This window comes from Sceloporus occidentalis, unplaced genomic scaffold, assembly GCF_023333645.1.
Source record: "Sceloporus occidentalis isolate IW3139 unplaced genomic scaffold, rSceOcc1.0.p SCAF_21, whole genome shotgun sequence".
Classification (NCBI taxonomy): Eukaryota; Metazoa; Chordata; class Lepidosauria; order Squamata; family Phrynosomatidae; genus Sceloporus; species Sceloporus occidentalis.
The window spans coordinates 5,349,724-5,367,690 of record NW_028317001.1 but is presented as its reverse complement, the minus strand read 5'-3'; the positions used below and the strand labels follow the sequence as shown (position 1 = coordinate 5,367,690).

At 44.9% G+C, this 17,967-nt stretch overlaps 1 protein-coding gene across 2 annotated transcripts in view; it reads left to right on the top strand.

The window, feature by feature from the left end:
• The window catches only part of LOC149301476 (clathrin heavy chain 1), a 64,657-nt gene that overhangs the window by 45,082 nt on the left and 1,608 nt on the right, over nucleotides 1-17,967 (top strand). The window contains exons 16-32 of one of the 2 annotated variants that reach the window (XM_089483876.1): nucleotides 463-605; nucleotides 777-1,011; nucleotides 2,016-2,138; nucleotides 2,234-2,379; nucleotides 2,925-3,108; nucleotides 3,993-4,185; nucleotides 6,063-6,220; nucleotides 7,803-7,967; nucleotides 8,568-8,675; nucleotides 8,802-8,969; nucleotides 9,597-9,746; nucleotides 10,507-10,638; nucleotides 10,881-10,991; nucleotides 11,476-11,646; nucleotides 11,945-12,166; nucleotides 13,920-13,940; nucleotides 17,052-17,127. In XM_089483876.1, coding sequence (XP_089340002.1) covers nucleotides 463-605; nucleotides 777-1,011; nucleotides 2,016-2,138; nucleotides 2,234-2,379; nucleotides 2,925-3,108; nucleotides 3,993-4,185; nucleotides 6,063-6,220; nucleotides 7,803-7,967; nucleotides 8,568-8,675; nucleotides 8,802-8,969; nucleotides 9,597-9,746; nucleotides 10,507-10,638; nucleotides 10,881-10,991; nucleotides 11,476-11,646; nucleotides 11,945-12,166; nucleotides 13,920-13,940; nucleotides 17,052-17,127 — 2,506 coding nt within the window. The remainder of the gene's footprint in view (nucleotides 1-462; nucleotides 606-776; nucleotides 1,012-2,015; nucleotides 2,139-2,233; nucleotides 2,380-2,924; nucleotides 3,109-3,992; nucleotides 4,186-6,062; nucleotides 6,221-7,802; nucleotides 7,968-8,567; nucleotides 8,676-8,801; nucleotides 8,970-9,596; nucleotides 9,747-10,506; nucleotides 10,639-10,880; nucleotides 10,992-11,475; nucleotides 11,647-11,944; nucleotides 12,167-13,919; nucleotides 13,941-17,051; nucleotides 17,128-17,967) is intronic. The other variant, XM_089483877.1, reaches the window with a different exon arrangement.

The following is a 17,967-nucleotide window of genomic DNA, read 5'->3' as shown; positions in this document are numbered from 1 at the left end:
TATAAGTAGGGAGGGAGAAGGAAGCAGAAGATGCAACTGCTCTGGGCTCATGGGGATCTTGGGTGCACCAGAAGGATTGTACAGCCAACAACACCAGTAAGGTTTGCCACTGGCGAAGTGCGCTCTCATCACTTTCCCAGCACTCCCATCAGAAACACACATTGACTACTCAATGGAGAAATACTTCAAATGCTTCAAATCAAATCAATACTAATCTCTTGTCAACCAAACTGGTTAGGCTCAGCAATCTTGCTTCCAACTGAGACTTTGGTTTTTTGGGGGGTTGAATGTACCTTGTAGATGGCTGCTTAACTGCCACCAGGATTGCAGCGTAGTCTCATCTTCACTCTGTTTTAGTTAAAGATCCTACGTTCCCAATTCTTGATTATGTAGCAGGAAACCCAGCCTCTGTTATGCCAGATTGTAGAGTTTGTTGCTTTAATGCTGTCTTTCTTGCTGTAGGTGAACCCGAGCCGTCTGCCCGTGGTCATTGGGGGCTTGCTAGATGTGGATTGCTCTGAAGATGTCATAAAGAACCTGATCCTGGTTGTGAGGGGACAGTTCTCCACCGATGAGCTTGTGGCTGAAGTGGAAAAAAGAAACAGGTGATGTCATGTTACCATTGAGAATAGTCTCTGGGTGGCTGTCTTGGTGCTCATGCTCTCAGGCATTGCTAGCCAAAAACATTGCTACATAGTAGAATAATTGTGTTGCTGCTGTCCAAGCATGCTCTCAAGAATTCCTTAACTGAGTAACTTATTTTCTTGGGTTTTTAGATTAAAACTCCTCTTGCCGTGGCTGGAAGCTAGAATCCATGAGGGTTGTGAGGAGCCAGCTACGCACAACGCGCTGGCGAAAATCTACATCGACAGTAACAACAACCCTGAAAGATTTCTGCGGGAGAACCCCTACTATGACAGCCGTGTGGTGGGGAAGTATTGTGAGAAGAGAGACCCACATCTGGCATGTGTGGCCTATGAGCGTGGACAGTGTGATCAGGAACTTATTAATGTACGTATTTAATGTGGGTTGTGGCCAAAATGGGTAGACTTCATGGTATTGTGGGGTTCCTGTCATACTCTGGTGGCTTTAGAGTGCCAAATTGCTTCTTTTTTGAGCTGACGAGGTAAAAGAGACGATAGCTATGGCTGCCATAGCTCTTCAGGAGAGAAGCAGTTGTAGATATAATGCTGGTCCCTGGCACATGTGGGAGGTGGGATGCTGGTCTTCCACAACCAATAGCCTGAGAAATACTTTTCCGGGGATATGTGGTGGAAATTTTTTACTGTGTCTTTGTTTTCTGGGGCATTTTAGGCCTGGGAGAGGCCTTTTTTAAACAACAGTAAATAACTGGAGATCACTTGCTATTCACTTTTTGTTTTTATAAAGGCCTGCCTGGTCCTAAAATGTTTCAGGAGATGCAGAAAAAAGGGGATAAAATGCCCCTATATTCACTAGCGGGCATTTCAGTGCTATATGAAAAACAATGTTTGCTACTGCGGGAACCTGAGGGCCATAAAAACAAGGCACACCTTCCTCGTGATGATATGTTTTATTGCTGTTCCTTGCCAGGGGTGGCGGGGGGAGTAAGTTACTATTGTTCTTCATACAGTTTGGAAACTAAGCCCAAGAGAATGGCTTGGTCAGCTGGAAAAGGAGTCCAGTACTCGCAGGTTCTATCAGTGGTTCTCAACCTTTGGGCCTCCAGATGTTTTGGACTTCAATTCTCAGAAGTCCCAGTCAGTATGCTCATTGTTCAGGAATTCTTGGAGTTGAAGTCTCAAAAATCTAGAGGACCAAATGTTGAGAACCACTAATCTAGAGGAACATCTGAACGATTCAAAGTTCTTCACTAGTGATTTGTTCTTGCTGTTTATTATTGTTATTTGTTGCTCTCCTTCCTGCCTTTGCTTCCAATGCCTCCAAAATACAAATTAGGAATGGTGAGGTCTGTGTCTCCTCCCACTCCTCAAAGGAGTAAACCATCTAAATTATTTTCCCCCTTTGGACTCTAGGTATGCAATGAGAACTCCCTCTTCAAGAGTCTGTCTCGCTACTTGGTGCGTCGGAAGGACCCTGAGCTGTGGGCTAGTGTGCTGCTGGAGAGCAATCCTTACCGAAGACCCCTCATTGACCAGGTACTATTCATTCACACCATTTGCTGCCTTGAAAGCAAGAAGCCTATGCATTGCTATCTGCAATTGTTCCATTGCCTGACTCCTTGTGTTGGTAGGTTGTACAGACGGCGCTCTCTGAGACTCAGGATCCCGAAGAAGTCTCTGTTACTGTCAAGGCTTTCATGACGGCTGACCTCCCCAATGAACTCATTGAACTGTTGGAGAAAATTGTTCTTGATAACTCTGTGTTCAGTGAACACAGGTGAGCACCTGGGCTTTTCTGTCCTCTTTCCTCCTCTGGTCCCATAATAATAGAAGAGTGCAAGGCCGGGGTGTGAAGAAAATTCAAAATTCAAGCTGTTGAGTAAGATTTCCATTGGTAAGAGATCTCTGTAGATGCCATTTGCCATGACAGGAGAAGCAACTTGAACATAGCAAATAACTTAACTGCAGAGAAACCTTTGCAAGCTTTGCAACACGTTTGGGCAGAGCTTGGCTCTCATTGCAGAGATAGGTGAATGGGTTTTTTAAACACAGTTGGGGAGGATGTTGGGGAGGGGTGTTGAAATTGGGAAAGCTCAGCATCTTTTGGTGAAGAAGATGATCAAACTGCATTTTAAGTTGCTCTGTTGAAACCCATGTTATTGTTTTCCATCTGTTGAGAAATGCCAGAAAGAACATTTATCCCAGATTTGCCACTAGAAGTCTTTTTAACTCGAGAGACTGAGCTTAAGACACTTTCTTGTAAACCTTTTGCCCTTTTGAATGATAGTGAGTGATTGCTACCCGTTTGCTTATTTCTTTTAGGAATCTGCAGAACCTCCTCATTCTAACTGCGATCAAGGCGGACCGTACCCGTGTCATGGAGTATATCAATCGCCTGGACAACTATGATGCTCCGGATATTGCCAACATTGCTATCAGCAATGAGCTTTTCGAGGAGGCTTTTGCTATCTTCAGGAAGTTTGATGTCAACACATCAGCAGTGCAGGTAATATTGGTGGTCCATGTGTTTGAACCATGGAGAGATGCTCTTCATACAGCAGAAGGAGAAAGCTGAGGTTGCTGTGTGTTCCAGCTCTGAAATTTTGACAAAGGTATCACTTCCATCCTTCCAAACATGATGGAAACAGTCAAACTTGTCACTTACCACCTTTTCTAAAAAGTCAGAAGCTGTGTCTTCACTTTGCTTACCCAAACCTCTCTTTCTCTGGAGCTTGGAGGGGTTTGCCTGTCCTTTTGTAAATCTGAGCGCAGGACAGTCACGTTCTCAAACCATTCCTTTTCTGTAGCTGATAAAGCTGGCATGAGGAACAGCACTCTTGCATTTTACCCAGTGGTTCCCAAACTTGGGTCACCAAAAGTTGTTAGGACCTTACTTTCTAGGATTCTGGGAGGCGTAGACGAACAACTTCTTGGAAGATGGAGAAATAAGTGCTTTAATTAGACTTGCCCCAGATCTTCTCCACAGTCTCATTCAGAATACCCCATGCACTTCTGGGCTGCGCTCCATATGACACCAGCCTATGATCCTCACTCTGTTCTTCATATTATTTGGGAAGCCAGCAGGATTCGTCCATAAGGTGAACATTAGCATCCTCACTGAGCATGGTATCCAAAATGATTAGAGGGGGATTGAGAATTGTGTGTCTCTTACGAACCTATATGAACTTACTTGGAATGCCTTGCCTAAGGACAGTGCTTGCAATATTCTCTTCCCTGTGCTTTGTTCATTAGAGATGTACAAGCCTCTATAACTCACTCAGTCCTAGCCATATGTTTTTAGAATTACCTCTTTGTACCATTTGCCTAAAGCCCACCCCCACAAGAACCTGATAGCATCAATGCTCACCACCCCCCTTTTTTCCTTTCCAGGTGTTGATTGAGCACATTGGAAACCTGGACCGGGCCTATGAGTTTGCCGAGCGCTGCAATGAGCCCGCCGTGTGGAGTCAGCTCGCCAAAGCTCAGCTTCAGAAAGGGATGGTCAAGGAAGCCATTGATTCCTACATCAAAGCGGATGACCCTTCTTCTTACATGGAAGTTGTTCAGGCTGCCAATGCCAGCGGTAGGGCTCTGGGACTATTTGTCTCCTGCTCGTGTTTTTTAATAGCCTTTCTGGGTCCTTGCGAATCTAAGAGAAGAATTTCATAATGGGAATATCTTAAATTTGACATGCTTTGAAACTTTTAATCTTATAGTATAGCAGTGTTCATGTTGGTGAGCACAATTGCAATACAGTGGCTGTAGCAAAATCAGCAACTTGCTTAGACAACAGTCTGTGCTATTCTTCATGTTGATAGAAAGGACCTTACATAGGTGCTGTCTAAACAGCAACCAGTCATATTTTATGGTTCAGGTGTTGTAATCCTCCACTCCGCACTACTCTTTCTGTTTCTCTTCTTTCCGCTTTATTTTCTCCCCTTCCTGGTCTTACCAGAGCTTCTGAAAAGTTCAACCAAAATGATCAAAGGCCTGGAGTAACTCAATATTCTGTTGAACATGAGCCAAACCCTGATGTTTTCCCTCCAGTCCTGTTTGTGGGCACCTATTTTATGGGCCATTGTGGGGGACACTGGGCAGATAGGGCTAGTTGGGTCTTCGATTTGGTCTAGTTTGGTCTAAGAATTCCTGTGTGTGATACAGAGCTGTTGGGATGATGTTGCACAAGACACTGAGAACAAGAGTAGAACAGCCCTGGAAGTGCTAATAAAAAACAACGCTGAACTTGCTCAAAAGCATGCAGAGGATAAAATTAAACCATTGGCTGTTGTGTATAGAAATCACACATGTATTTATTGCTAACCCTGAAACAACCCAGTGTTTTACTTATACCTGGGTATGGTCCTAGGCTTGTTTATCTCTTTCTGACCCCGGCAATGCTGGGGTGGCGGCGGCAAGGTATGTCTGGAAATGGTTTTCAATCCTCATGTTGTGTTCTGCTGTGACAAATGGGAAAGATAGGAGAGCAGTGGGGGAAAACTGGCTGTTGCAGCTACAGATCTTGTCAGGTTTTCACCTGGGTTGGCAAAAAGGAGCACTTAAACCTTTGCCAAGTGGGGGTGTTACTGTTGCACATGGAGAGACTTCCTCTTTGTTGCCCTCATAGCAAAAATGCAACAACCACCATTTTTGTTAAAGGATTCCTTTTGTTTTTGGCCTCCTTTCCTTGTTGTTTTCCTCTCCCCTTCCAGTTGGAGCTCAAAGATGGAAGGGTGAAAGAGCTCTAGCGCTCTAAACAAAATCCTTCCTTGTTCCAGCATACTATTGCTTTATTCTCTATTTAACCCCCTTTCTAAGGAAACATCTAACTGGGAGAAGGGATTCCTCCCCCTTACTTGTTCACAGTCTCACTTTGAAACCTGTGCTGGCGATGTATGTTGTGGGTCGGATTAGTAGCCACCTTCCTCCTCCTTGCAAGGGACCCGAGTGCATGTAAAGAGCATTTATCCCATCCCAGATGTGTGGACAGACTCACTCAGTGTAAGGGCAGATGACAAAGGAGTGGATTGTTTGGCTGACCCGGTTTCCCCCCCCCCCCCTTCCCTCCCCAGTTTTTTTGGGAAGCCTGTGTTCCGTTCAGCAAGAATGAGCAACTGTTTGGCTCTGACAGAACTCCGCACACAGCCCAAGCCTCCGTAGGAATTAATCGGGACACTTGTGGCCCCTTTGCCAACGTCGCACATGCTGGGATGTTGTGCAAACCCTTTCCCCTCCCTGTTTGTTTTTTTTTACCAGAGGCATTTGTCATTCGGGATGCCAGTCGCATTTGAGGCTGCTTTTGAAATAATGGCTGTCAAGCTAAAGAGCCCTCTATTTCGCAGTATATGAACCGAACAACCCACAGATTGTTCACATAATGTGACCGTGAGCCTCTCTTTGTTTCCTTTTTTTTCTCCCTTTTTTCTCTTTTTGGTGGTGGTTGTTGTTCCTCTACCTACCTAGGAAACTGGGAAGAGCTGGTGAAGTACTTACAGATGGCACGCAGGAAGGCCCGGGAGTCTTACGTGGAGACGGAACTGATTTTTGCTCTGGCAAAAACAAACCGTTTGGCCGAACTGGAGGAATTCATCAATGGACCTAACAATGCCCATATTCAGCAAGTGAGTGCTTCTCTTATGAGTTTTAATGTGGCTTTGCTTGCCTTTGTGTTAGTTCCTCCTGCAGGGCTTGGATGGGGAAATGACAATCCCACCCTCAAATTCTGTGTATGCATATGCATGCCTGTGCATCCGCTTTTAGATGCTCAGTTTATCAGGAGGGGCAATGTTCATTATCACAGTGATCTTGAACGCAATATACCTTTTATAAGTGTGTTGCATGGTGTCAATCAAAGCATCCCTGACAGATGGCCAACCAGCCTCTGTTTAAAAACCTCCAAGGATGGTGGAGTCTCCTTCCTTGGAGGTCTTTAAACAGAGGTTGGATGGCTATCTGTCAATAGGGATGTTTTGATTGAGAGTTCCTGCATGGCAGGGGGTTAGACTGGATGGCCCTTGTGCTCTCTTCCAACTCTACGATTCTATGTAAAACATATGGAGAATACGGGATTTCTATGCAATCCAGGGAGAAAGTAATTTAGATCTTCTCTGTTTTTTTTTTTTTTTCATTTAGTTCCACATAAGATATTGGTAAACTTCAGAGGGATTTTACTTCAGATGCAAGGGTTTTAGAGGTTGCATATACTTATTAACGAGATTGCAGTTATTTTTCGAAACAGTAGCATTAAAATCAGGAAGACAGGAAGTAATAAAGACAGGAATATCAGATTGGCTACATAATTAATTTATTGTATAGAAATGTAACAAATTTTGTTTCATTTGTTTCATTTGTACAAGTATTAATGTATTAAAAGGAATAAAGATTAAAAAAAAAAAACTCTACGATTCTATGATTCTTGTTGTTTGAATAGACTAGGTTTGTACCTTAGCTCAGCCACAACATTCATGAGATGATCAGGGCCAGCTTGGATGATCTTCAGCTTATTCTGTCTCTCAGGGCTGTTGGGAAGAAGAAAGACTCCTGGGAAGAAGGGTGGAAATAACAAAAACCTGAAGTTACAGACTCAGATATAATTAGACATCTTAACAAGTGAACTGTAACTTTTTATAAAGTATAGTTGGTCTGTATGCATTCGAATAATGAAGCGTCTGCGCCAGCCTTCCCCAACCAGATGAGTTAGACCAGTGATGCTTGAAAGTGGTAATTTTATGGATTGGTGTTGGTCCCTGTTGAGTTCACCGGAAAGAACAAAACAACAGTAGCTGTTGCTACTCCTGCATTGACCAGGTGTTTGTGCTAGAATTAGGGTTACTCAAGAGTGGTGATCCGTGGACTGGTGCCAGTCTGTGAGAAATTTGCAAGTTTCCAGGTCAGAAAGAAACAGTAGTAGCTAATGGGCATAAATGTAGTACCTGTCCCTGAAACATTGGGGGGGAAAATTATTGCCTGCATCAGATAGCTTAAGAACCATTGAGTTAGACTGTCGTTCCCATCCTCCAAAGCCAGCATGGCCAGTGGTGATGCTGCCAGAGGATGAGGGTAGGGTTTATATAATTTGTTCACAGTTATTTTTAAGCTGTATTTCAAGGACGAAATGCTGTTAAGGCAGCCATGGAAATGTGTGAGCTCAGCGGCTGACTGTATGAAAAAGGAAGTAAACAAAATTAACATTTGGCTCCATAGGTTGGTGACCGTTGCTATGAAGAAAAGATGTATGACGCAGCCAAACTCCTCTACAACAATGTCTCCAACTTTGGCCGTTTGGCTTCCACATTGGTTCATCTTGGAGAATATCAGGCAGCTGTCGATGGGGCACGGAAAGCCAACAGCACCCGAACCTGGAAAGAGGTGAGCTTCTCCCTGCGTATAGAATTAGTACTCATCCCTTGCAGCCAGCATCTTAAGTGGCCGTCTGAAAGGGAACTAGGCAAATCGAGGCAGGGAATGTAAGGTCATATTAGAAGCAATCACTGGACAGAACACAGTCCTGTGTAACGCAGAATAGTTATACGGACGTTGGGGCAGTTGGGAGTGCCAGCCTGTATACCTCCAATGATGTCTGTTAGAAACAGGATCCTGAATGAGGTTGGTTTCTGGTCAAATTGGCAAAGTAGTTTGGTGTCCTGGGCTGTGACCAGGGTTCAAATCACCATTGGGCCATGAATCCCACTAGGTCACTTTGGGCCAGTCTCCCCTAGCTTGGTAGCAATGATAAAATGAGTAAGTGGAGGGAACCTCTGTTAGCTATCCTGAGCTCCTTAGAAGAAGGTTGGGATGAAAATCCAATGAAATTGATGTTTTCCATTAAAAAAAATTACTTTGTGAGCTTGATAGTAATACTAGACCAGGTTTTTTTTTTCCCCTCGCTGTGCTAGATTAGGCAGGAAGGTGGCTCCAGCTTTTCCAGTTTTTCTGAACAAAAGCCCTCTTTAATCTTAAACATTCCAGGTTTGCTTTGCATGTGTGGATGGGAAAGAGTTCCGTCTGGCTCAGATGTGCGGCCTTCACATTGTCGTCCATGCAGATGAACTGGAGGAGCTCATCAACTATTATCAGGTAATGGCTAAAAGGACCCACTCTTGTACATGAAGGTGTACTTGTGGGGCTTGGCTTTGGAACAGGACGGTGGAAGGAGGAGCTGCTGCTGTAATTTTAACATCATCTTCTCCCTCTCTCCCAAAGGACCGTGGTTATTTTGAAGAGTTGATAACCATGTTGGAAGCTGCATTGGGCCTGGAGCGTGCCCACATGGGGATGTTCACAGAACTGGCCATCCTCTACTCCAAGTTCAAGCCACAGAAGATGAGGGAGCACTTGGAGCTGTTTTGGTCACGAGTCAACATTCCTAAGGTAGCCTCTTTCTTCCATGCAGTGTCACCACTGTTTGATTTTAGGTTAATTTCCATCCGTTTGGTGGGATGGAGGGAGTGCTTTTAGAAGATATGAAGGAGGGAGTGTTGTCGGGACATTTTTCCCCCATGGAAAAATCACTGTCCAAATTATTCCAGCTTCTTTGAGGCATCACATCAGGGGGTAGTAAAAGTGTCCTCAAAGGGTTGGGCTGGCCTGTGGGGTGAACTTCCCTCACACTTGCATAAGGGGAATACTCAATGAAACTGGTTGTGCAGCAGCTGGTGGTTTCAGGGTCAAGTAGAGCAGATGTTTCATGCACCTCATCATTCTCATGTGAAATCCAGAAGCACAGTAAATAGTAGGAGATCCAGCCATACAACTCATGGAGGATGAGTCTCTAGCAGTTGTTAGCCCTGCTAGTTCAGAATGGAACTTTTCCACATTAGGTTCTTCTCGTTTCCAGATGGCCAGGAGAAATAGAGGAAGATTGTTTCTGGACTTTTTTCCAGATGAATTTAGCTAGAAGCAGATGCAGGATTAGCTGGGTCTCCATCTGAGAAAAGAGAGCAGTTGGGCTGTTTCTAAACCATAATTCACAGGTGTGTCTTCTCTGGTTCCTTGTAGGTGTTACGGGCAGCAGAACAGGCCCATCTTTGGGGTGAGTTAGTCTTCCTGTATGACAAATATGAAGAATATGACAACGCCATCATCACCATGATGAACCACCCAACAGATGCCTGGAAGGAAGGGCAGTTCAAGGACATCATCACTAAGGTATCGTCTGTTTCTCAACAAACTCCTGCAAGTTTTCTTCCTTCGCATTTCTGCTGGAGTGCGAAAAGTGCCTCAGTGATTCTCTTTAGCTCATTGTCTACTGTGCATTTTGTTGAACTGTTAATTTGATTGTAAAAGATTTTCTGACCATGGGCAAGGAGTGGGCTTGGTTTTGAACCATCACTTTATCTTGCAGCTTGCATTTCCCCCCATCGTCTGTGTCAGACGTGAAACGCGTTAAGAGGAATGTTCATAGTTTGTTGTTTTAGACAGCACTGCTTTACAGGGCCCTTTCAACATACAGCTTTTACTTGAGGAGTGGGAGAATGGATCTTTTTGTTGTCTATCTTATTTTTACTAAAAGAATAATTGTGGAAACTTCAGTTGCTTGATGTTAAGCCTGTAGTATTTGGGCTGAGTTTTGACTGTCCCATATCAAGCTTTAGTGTTCAGTGTGCTTTTCTCAAACTGTATGTTTGAATGAATAAATCATGTTTATTTGTCAGTAGAGTGCAAACCTGCCCTGCTGCAAAGCACAGAGTGGAGCACAGAATTCTTTTGGGCAAGAGTTAGACATTATGATGTAGTGCAGCGGTTATCACTCTTTTTACCTTTGGGACCCCCTTTACATCTACATGTGGATGTAGATCAATGTAGTAGATGAATTTTCACAGACTGCTGATGTAGTGTGGTAGCCACACATGGGCAAAGAAGTGCACAGGAGGTGGGGCCGATTCACCTTGTCTTTTTCTTCTCACAGGTGGCCAACGTGGAGCTCTATTACAAAGCAATCCAGTTCTATTTGGAGTTTAAACCACTGCTGCTCAATGACTTGCTAATGGTGCTCTCTCCCCGACTTGACCATACCCGTGCGGTCAACTTCTTTAGCAAGGTAGGAACTCTTGTTGAGAGGAGAGGTTTTTCTCCACTCACTTTGTTGTAAGGAAATTTCTGAAGGTACTTGACATCACTCCTATTTAGTGCCTGGCCTTGTCAGGGAATGTAACACAGTCACCTGTATTTTGAGATGCAAAAAACTGTTTCGGGCTTGCTATTTAGCTTTTTCCCACCTACTGAGAACCTTGGTTCCTTTTGTCAAGTCATATACTGACTGTGCATCATCTCCATCAACAGGTGAAACAGCTGCCACTGGTAAAGCCCTACTTGCGTTCAGTTCAGAACCATAATAACAAAGCCGTGAATGAGTCTCTCAACAATCTCTTCATTACGGAGGAAGACTACCAGGTAGAAATTTATTTCAGGATGAAGGGGCTTCTCTGGATACTAGACCCTGTGTCTGTCTCCCTGCATCAAATGTGTTAGTGCAAGGTTGACTTGAAGCTACCTTCTCACATGGTAGGTGGGGGAGACAAATGGGGAGCATCCCCAAATCCTGGCTTAGGAGCTGGGCTGTATTATTGGTATTAAATCAGCATTTAAAGCTGGCACATTGAGCTTCCAGGGGTACATTCTCCTGTTTTGCTGCTAATATGGAAATTGAAGCAGCACTCTATGGTTCCAGAGTGTGCCAGAGTGTTTTCCTGCAAAACTACAGGATTGAAAATAACAAGTGTCTCAAAAGGAAAGATAGGGAGGAAATTTGACATGCTTTTGGTGGTGAGGGCAGCAGGCCCAGCAAAATGAGAGCAGGGCCACATGCCACCCACAGCCTGCATGTGGGTCCATCTCTGGTTTTAAAATGTTGACTATATCTTTCTGCCGCCCTCAGGCTCTCAGGACATCGATAGATGCCTATGACAACTTTGACAACATCTCCCTCGCTCAGCGCCTGGAGAAGCATGAACTGATCGAGTTCAGGAGGATCGCTGCATATCTTTTCAAAGGCAACAACCGCTGGAAACAAAGTGTGGAGCTCTGCAAGAAAGACAGGCTATACAAGGTAGCGGAGGAAAAGGGTTTGTGTAGCCTTCACACTGAGTGGTTAAGGAGCTGCCCTCACATCAAAGACAGCAGACACTTGGGGAGTTGAGAGTGGGTACCATGTCTTTTCTTCATTTTTGGTGTATAGTTTTCCCAATTAGGAGATTCATACTTTCAACCTCAATCCCCATACCTCCATGCACTGCTTATTTTCCTTCCCATTCTCCCCTTGCTCTCTAAGGCCTGACCTAGACAAGTGGAATAACAACATATACCTTTTCTCTAGCATCTCCTTCCCTGTTTCCTTTCCCTTCCAGGATGCTATGCAGTATGCTTCAGAGTCCAAAGACACAGAGTTGGCGGAGGAGCTGTTGCAGTGGTTCCTGCAGGAAGGCAAGAGGGAGTGTTTTGGAGCCTGCCTCTTCACTTGCTATGACCTTCTCCGGCCGGATGTTGTCTTGGAAACTGCCTGGAGGCACAACATCATGGACTTCGCCATGCCCTACTTCATCCAGGTCATGAAGGAGTACTTGACCAAGGTAAGGGCTGGCAATTCCCTTTAGGGCGTCCAAGGCCTCCCTGCTAGTGGCTTGCTGTGCCATTCTTCTTCAAACCACAGCAGTTGCGTTACGTTGCTACTAACACCCACGTGACCTTAATTCGAACGTCTGTCTCTGTCCCCATCAGCTGCTCCTTGTTTCTTCTGAGACTGCTTTCAGATCAGGCTGTCATTGGGACTTCTGTGAATAATAGTGTTGTGACACGGACAGCATGGTGTCCAGTTTCTTACCTTGTTTTCCACTGCCGTGACAGGAGCACACATTTTGATCTGTGACCTTTAAAGGGAGGTGCTTTTAGGAACGTAGGTCTAGCAGGACCAAGTTGTGCCCAGTATAATCTGAAGCTGTGTCTAAGAGCAGTAGATTGGGATGGTTCATTCCTGAGACGAAACCTTTAAGAATAGCCATCTCTTTACTGCATCCCCTTGTCTTGGCAGTTGCTGTGATGTCAGTAGCTAATAGTCAGCATCCTCCCTGTGGGAACCAACATTTCAGAGCTGAAGTCCTTAGAAAAAGACAAGTTTCTATCTAATGTGGATCATTTAGTGTCATTCAGATGCTTGTAACAATTTTGACAACAGTGGGGGATGTCTAACCATTAGTATTACTGTCTCCCCTACCCAGTTGGCTCATTTCTAGTTGGTCTTGCTATAAAAAGCCTTGTCATGTACTATAGTGCATCTCAGGTTATCTGATGTGAGGGACTGGCAGCTATCCCCCCCCCCCCCCCTCATATGTACCAGGGACCAGACCCATATTTGTGCCCACTGGCTACAATCATTTATATATGTGATGGAAACTCTTCAAGAAGTACCAACCAATGGCTGAGAGACTGGCACCAGTCCAGGGACTGCCACTTTTAGAGCGGTACTGATCTACCGGACTGATCTCAGATGATGCCTTCAGGAAGCCTATAGCCCATGCTCACCGCTTCCACCTTGTTTGTGATAGCGTTTGAGGCAGTCGAAGGGCTTCACACAATCCGAGTAACCTGTCAGGTTTTAGAAGTGCAAAGAAGGCCTTCGCTTCTGGAAGAAAGCCTTTGCGGCTGTGACGAAGGTGGAACTGGACCTTTCCAGGTGATATGGTACTGTGTTTCTTCCAGTTCCAGGCAGTCTAGAATCCCAAGGCAACGAAGCAATCGCTCTTACATACCAGATTTGTTCAGAAGCTCGTAACGTTCACTAGAATGACTACACTGCTGTTGCTTTCCCTATTTTAGCATCTCAATAGAACACTGAACACAAACAACTTGTTAAAAATGGAACAATAGTGTAAGGGTCATGCAGTTTTATGTTAGCTAACCATCTGATCAGGCAGCTTTAAGTCAGCATGTAGACAGTTTAGTTTATATTTCAGCCCCTGCCCCACCACCAAAGCCAAGATCCTGCCCTTTCTATGCCCTTTGCGCCTGCATTTAAGGAAAACAATCTTGCATTCGCCATGTTGGTGACTGTCAGTACTGGGGAGTTCTCACGTTGATAGTCACTTGCAGTTTAATGACGTTCGTTTTTAGCCAATCCGCAGTTTACTGCATGATATACTTTTATGATTTTAATATATTCAGCCAGCCCTGGATTATGACCTGATTTGGCCTTTTAGCAGCTGGTAGCATCCATTTGGGACTTAACATTTCCTCCTTCCCTTACTCTTGATTCAAAAAATGCTCAATAATGGAGTTTGGTGGTGTTTTTTTTCTCCTCTAAGCTGCACCTTCTGAATTCCTTTGCAGGTTGATACAATAAAGGAAAAGGTGAAAGTTGATTCTTTCCATCTTTAAGTCTGGAGGCCTAAGTCTAAGGATATCTGCATGAGTTTTTTTTCTCTTTCTCTCCTTCCTACCTTTACTACACTGCTGCTACTTGCTTTCTGCCCGCCCGCCCCTGACCAAACTCTCACTAAAGCCTCTGCAAGTTAAAACCATAGTCTTAGCTCTAGGACCAAAAAGTAGACACTAATTGGCTAATATACTATACTCTCCAGGAAGGTCAGAAGAGGTCAGTTGGATCACAGTTTGAAAGAGGCTCCAAGACGTTTAAACTTTGTCCCCAAGAGATGCCAAAGTAATCGCATGACGGACTGTTTTGCTGTCCTTTAACAGCAAACCCCCTCCTTCCCCAAAAGAAATGTGTAGCGGGGCAGCAATTTGGTTTTTTGCTTCACGTTTTTGGTTTCCTCCCTGGAGAAGACTGTGATCCAGTACTTGATCTCTCAAGTCTTACTAATGCGTCTCGCTGACAGTAGGAAAAGCCAAAAAAAACCCCAACCCACTAGCTGCTTAAGGACTGTTCCGACGCATTTCAACACGCGACAGGTTCTTAAAGGTTCTAGCTGGCTATTTTGTCCGCTTCCCTAACCGAAGCCAGTTTCTTATTCCAGGAACTTGTGGTTAATTCCACGCATTAAAAAACCCAGAAAGTTCTGGCATTTCGCTTGAGCCAAGATGGGCTGCAGAAAGACCCTTGGCTCCCAAATGAAAAATGAGGGTGCGTGGACGTTCGGCTGCGACAATGCTCAGCCTTTGGTTTGCAGATTTGGTCCCTGATTCCCTCCAAAGCCACGGGAGCCAGACCCGAACCTGGACTCTTGTTTTAAATCTCAAAGCCGTCCCCGAAGTCCTTCAGCAGCTAGTCAGTCCAGACAGTACAAGTGTGGTGTGAAAAAAGGTAAAAAGAACTGCAGTGTTTGCTTTCTTGAACTGAGCATGTCCGACGGTCATTGTGATGAACATCTCACTTTTCCCTGAAGCTGCAAAGCATTGCCGTGGGGAGGGGAGGGGAGATGGGGCTGCTGCGTGCCGTGAATTTTGGGGACGGGGGGAGGACCGGGGCGGGGAGCCTGTCTGGGCGCCATCTTTCAACCTCACCCCTTGCTTCAGTTCTTTTGCCTTTTTTCCATGCACCTCTAGCACCGACAACAAAAAAATTACAACATTGACTGCATGTGGTTTCTCTTTTTGTTTTACTTTTCCCCCCTCCTCTTTGCAGCTTATAGCAGTCTCCGTGGAAAAGCCTTTTTTAAAAAGAACAAAATATACAGTTGCGTGCGCTTAACAAGCCTGTCGGCAGGGCATCAAACGGTGTGGTTTAAGGAAAAAAGCAACTTCTCTTGGCCTCCCTCTTTCAAATACAAGCTTGCATTCATTAATGGACTTGTTTCTTATGAGCCACCTAAACATAATTATTGTTAAACCCCGACACTGGCAGTTTTAAAAACAGCCTGGTCTGGAAGCTCGGCCAGCCCTGTGGCAACTTCCCTCTTTGCTTAGCTTACACTCCTCTGTCTGGATCTCTGCTTCAGCGCCTCAAAGACTGAGCTCTTCTGGTTCTTCCGCACCGCAAGCTGCTCTCCAGCACAAGCACTACATCATACATAATCTCCCCCCCCCCCCCCAAAAAAAAAAATCTCCAAATAGACTGGGAGGGCTTTGCAAAGGTTGGGGGGGGATATGGCGACTTGCTGGTGTGTTAACTGGTCTCTTCGGTTTGGGAGCTTTGTTTGGAAATGAGATGCCAAAGCCACCACTGAGTGGTTTTGAAGGACCAGCATTGGTGACTTGGTCCAGAGAGGGTTCCATCTAGCAATACTTCCACTTGCACAGACACCAAGGCTTCATCCACACTGTTTGACACTATTTTAACTGCCATGGTGCCATGCCATGGAGACTAGGAACTGGGGTTTCGTGAGGCATTTAGATTTCTCTGTCAGAGAGCCCTGGCGCCACAACAAACTACAATGCTCATGATTCCATAGCTTTGAGCCATGGCAGTCAAAGCGGTGCCAAACTGCACTGGTTTCCGCAGTGCGGACGAAGCCCAAAACACTTGTTCCTAGCTAGATTGGGCTTCTTATACCTGAGTAACCTCCAAAAGGTGTGTATCACAGGAGATAACATGTCTCCTCCTATTTATGCAAGACTGGTGTGTTTGTAGCATATCAGCTATTGGAGATTTTTGCAGTGGTCCTCGAACGCTAAATATATTCTTATGTGTTTCTCCAGACATCTCCACTTGACCTGGGATTAGTCAATGACAGAGGGAGAAAACTATTGCTGAGAAGTGTGGCTCTTTCTATCCTTTAGCACCCTGTAATGCAGTGATAGATACTCTCCTAGTGTACAAAAGGCAACTTTTGATTCTGGATTATATAAATCTTAGGTGCGAATAGCAAGCTGGTATCCTCTTAAATGAAACCATGCCAGCAAAGCGGATGCTTAAAAAAAAAACCCCAACAACATGTAGACCAGAGTGTTTAAAAAGAGTGCTTTTAGGTCTGGGAAGACCAGAGCTTGAAACCTTGGTGTGGTTTCAGACTCGGTCATTCACATTTGACAGGACTTCACATTACACCCCAGACCTTCTCCCTTCAACCAAATCAAGGTACCTTCACCAGAAGTATTCAGTGACAGGTAGCAGGAGGTGTAGCAAAGTGGTTGGATGGCCGTGACAAATTCTCCAAAGCTATGCTCTTGGGTGTGACAGTTTGGTAGTATGAGTTGGCTCTGTGTGTGACCTGAGTACCATCTTTCCAGGATGGTTTACCTTGCGAGGTCAAAGCTAGGCTCAGGCAACCCACAAATGGCTTGAAACCACTCAGTGGTTGATGCCAGATGTCCCGTTCCATCTGTACTGAACTTCTTGGAAGGTCTTTCTCCCAACATGGCGGTGGTGTGTTTAAACATGCCTGTGTAGCAGTCCTGCTTTGAACCCCTTTCCAAGGTCTCATATTGTCAGTTGTCTCCTTTTGACTGCGTTTCATGCCCGTTGAAGGCTTTTCCACTTCTCTGCCAGAAAACCATAATAGGATTTGGAGCAAGGTTATGGTGCTGCTTGACCTGATTTCTAGGGTGGTTCTGTCTTCCTAGGTGGACAAGCTAGATGCCTCTGAATCCCTGAGGAAAGAGGAAGAGCAAGCGACGGAGACACAGCCCATCGTTTATGGTAATGGCATGTGACACGCCATGTGATGGATACTCTTGTGGGCGGAAGACATTTTGCCAGCATCTGTGGCTGGCATCTTCAAAGAATCTCTGAAGATATGCCAGCCACAGATGCTGGCGAAACATCAGGAACTAACTCTTCTAGAACATGGACACATAGTCCCAAAAAACCCACAAAGAACTATGGATGCCGGCTATGAAAGCCTTCAACTTCATGTTGATAAAGAGATGTCTACTCATGTACAAGTGAGCCACATAATGGCTTCAGTGTTGTCCTAGGAAACTGAGATCTGTTTAGCCATTGAAACCTGCTGGGGACCTTGCGCAAACCACATTCTCCATCCAAGAGTAAGGCCAGTGACAAACCTATTCTGAATTAAATCTTGCCGAGAAAAGCCTAGGGCATGGTTGCCATAAGTCCAAGTCAATGTGAAAGCACATACAGTCAGCCCTCCTCATCCACCGATTTTTAATCCACAGATTAAAAATACTTTAAGAATACTGTACATACTCAAATATAAGTCAATCTCATGTGTAAGTCAAGGGCAGGTTCTGGGGCTGAAATTATGGATTTTGATATGATCCATGGATAAGTCAAGGGTAAAACTTAGGGGCATATAGCAAAGGATCTAAAGGATGAAGCAAAGCAAAACAGTGTCAAGGAACTTACAAAATTCCAGCAGACTTTGTGCTTAGTCTTAAGGCTGGATGGATCAGAGAGTAGAGATGGACAGTGCTTCCAGGACAGGTTATACTCTTGCTTTTCACCAGGGGATGGTTCCTTCTTTTAAATAAGCGTTAAGATACAGTACTTGCATTGACCCATGGATAAGTCAACGCA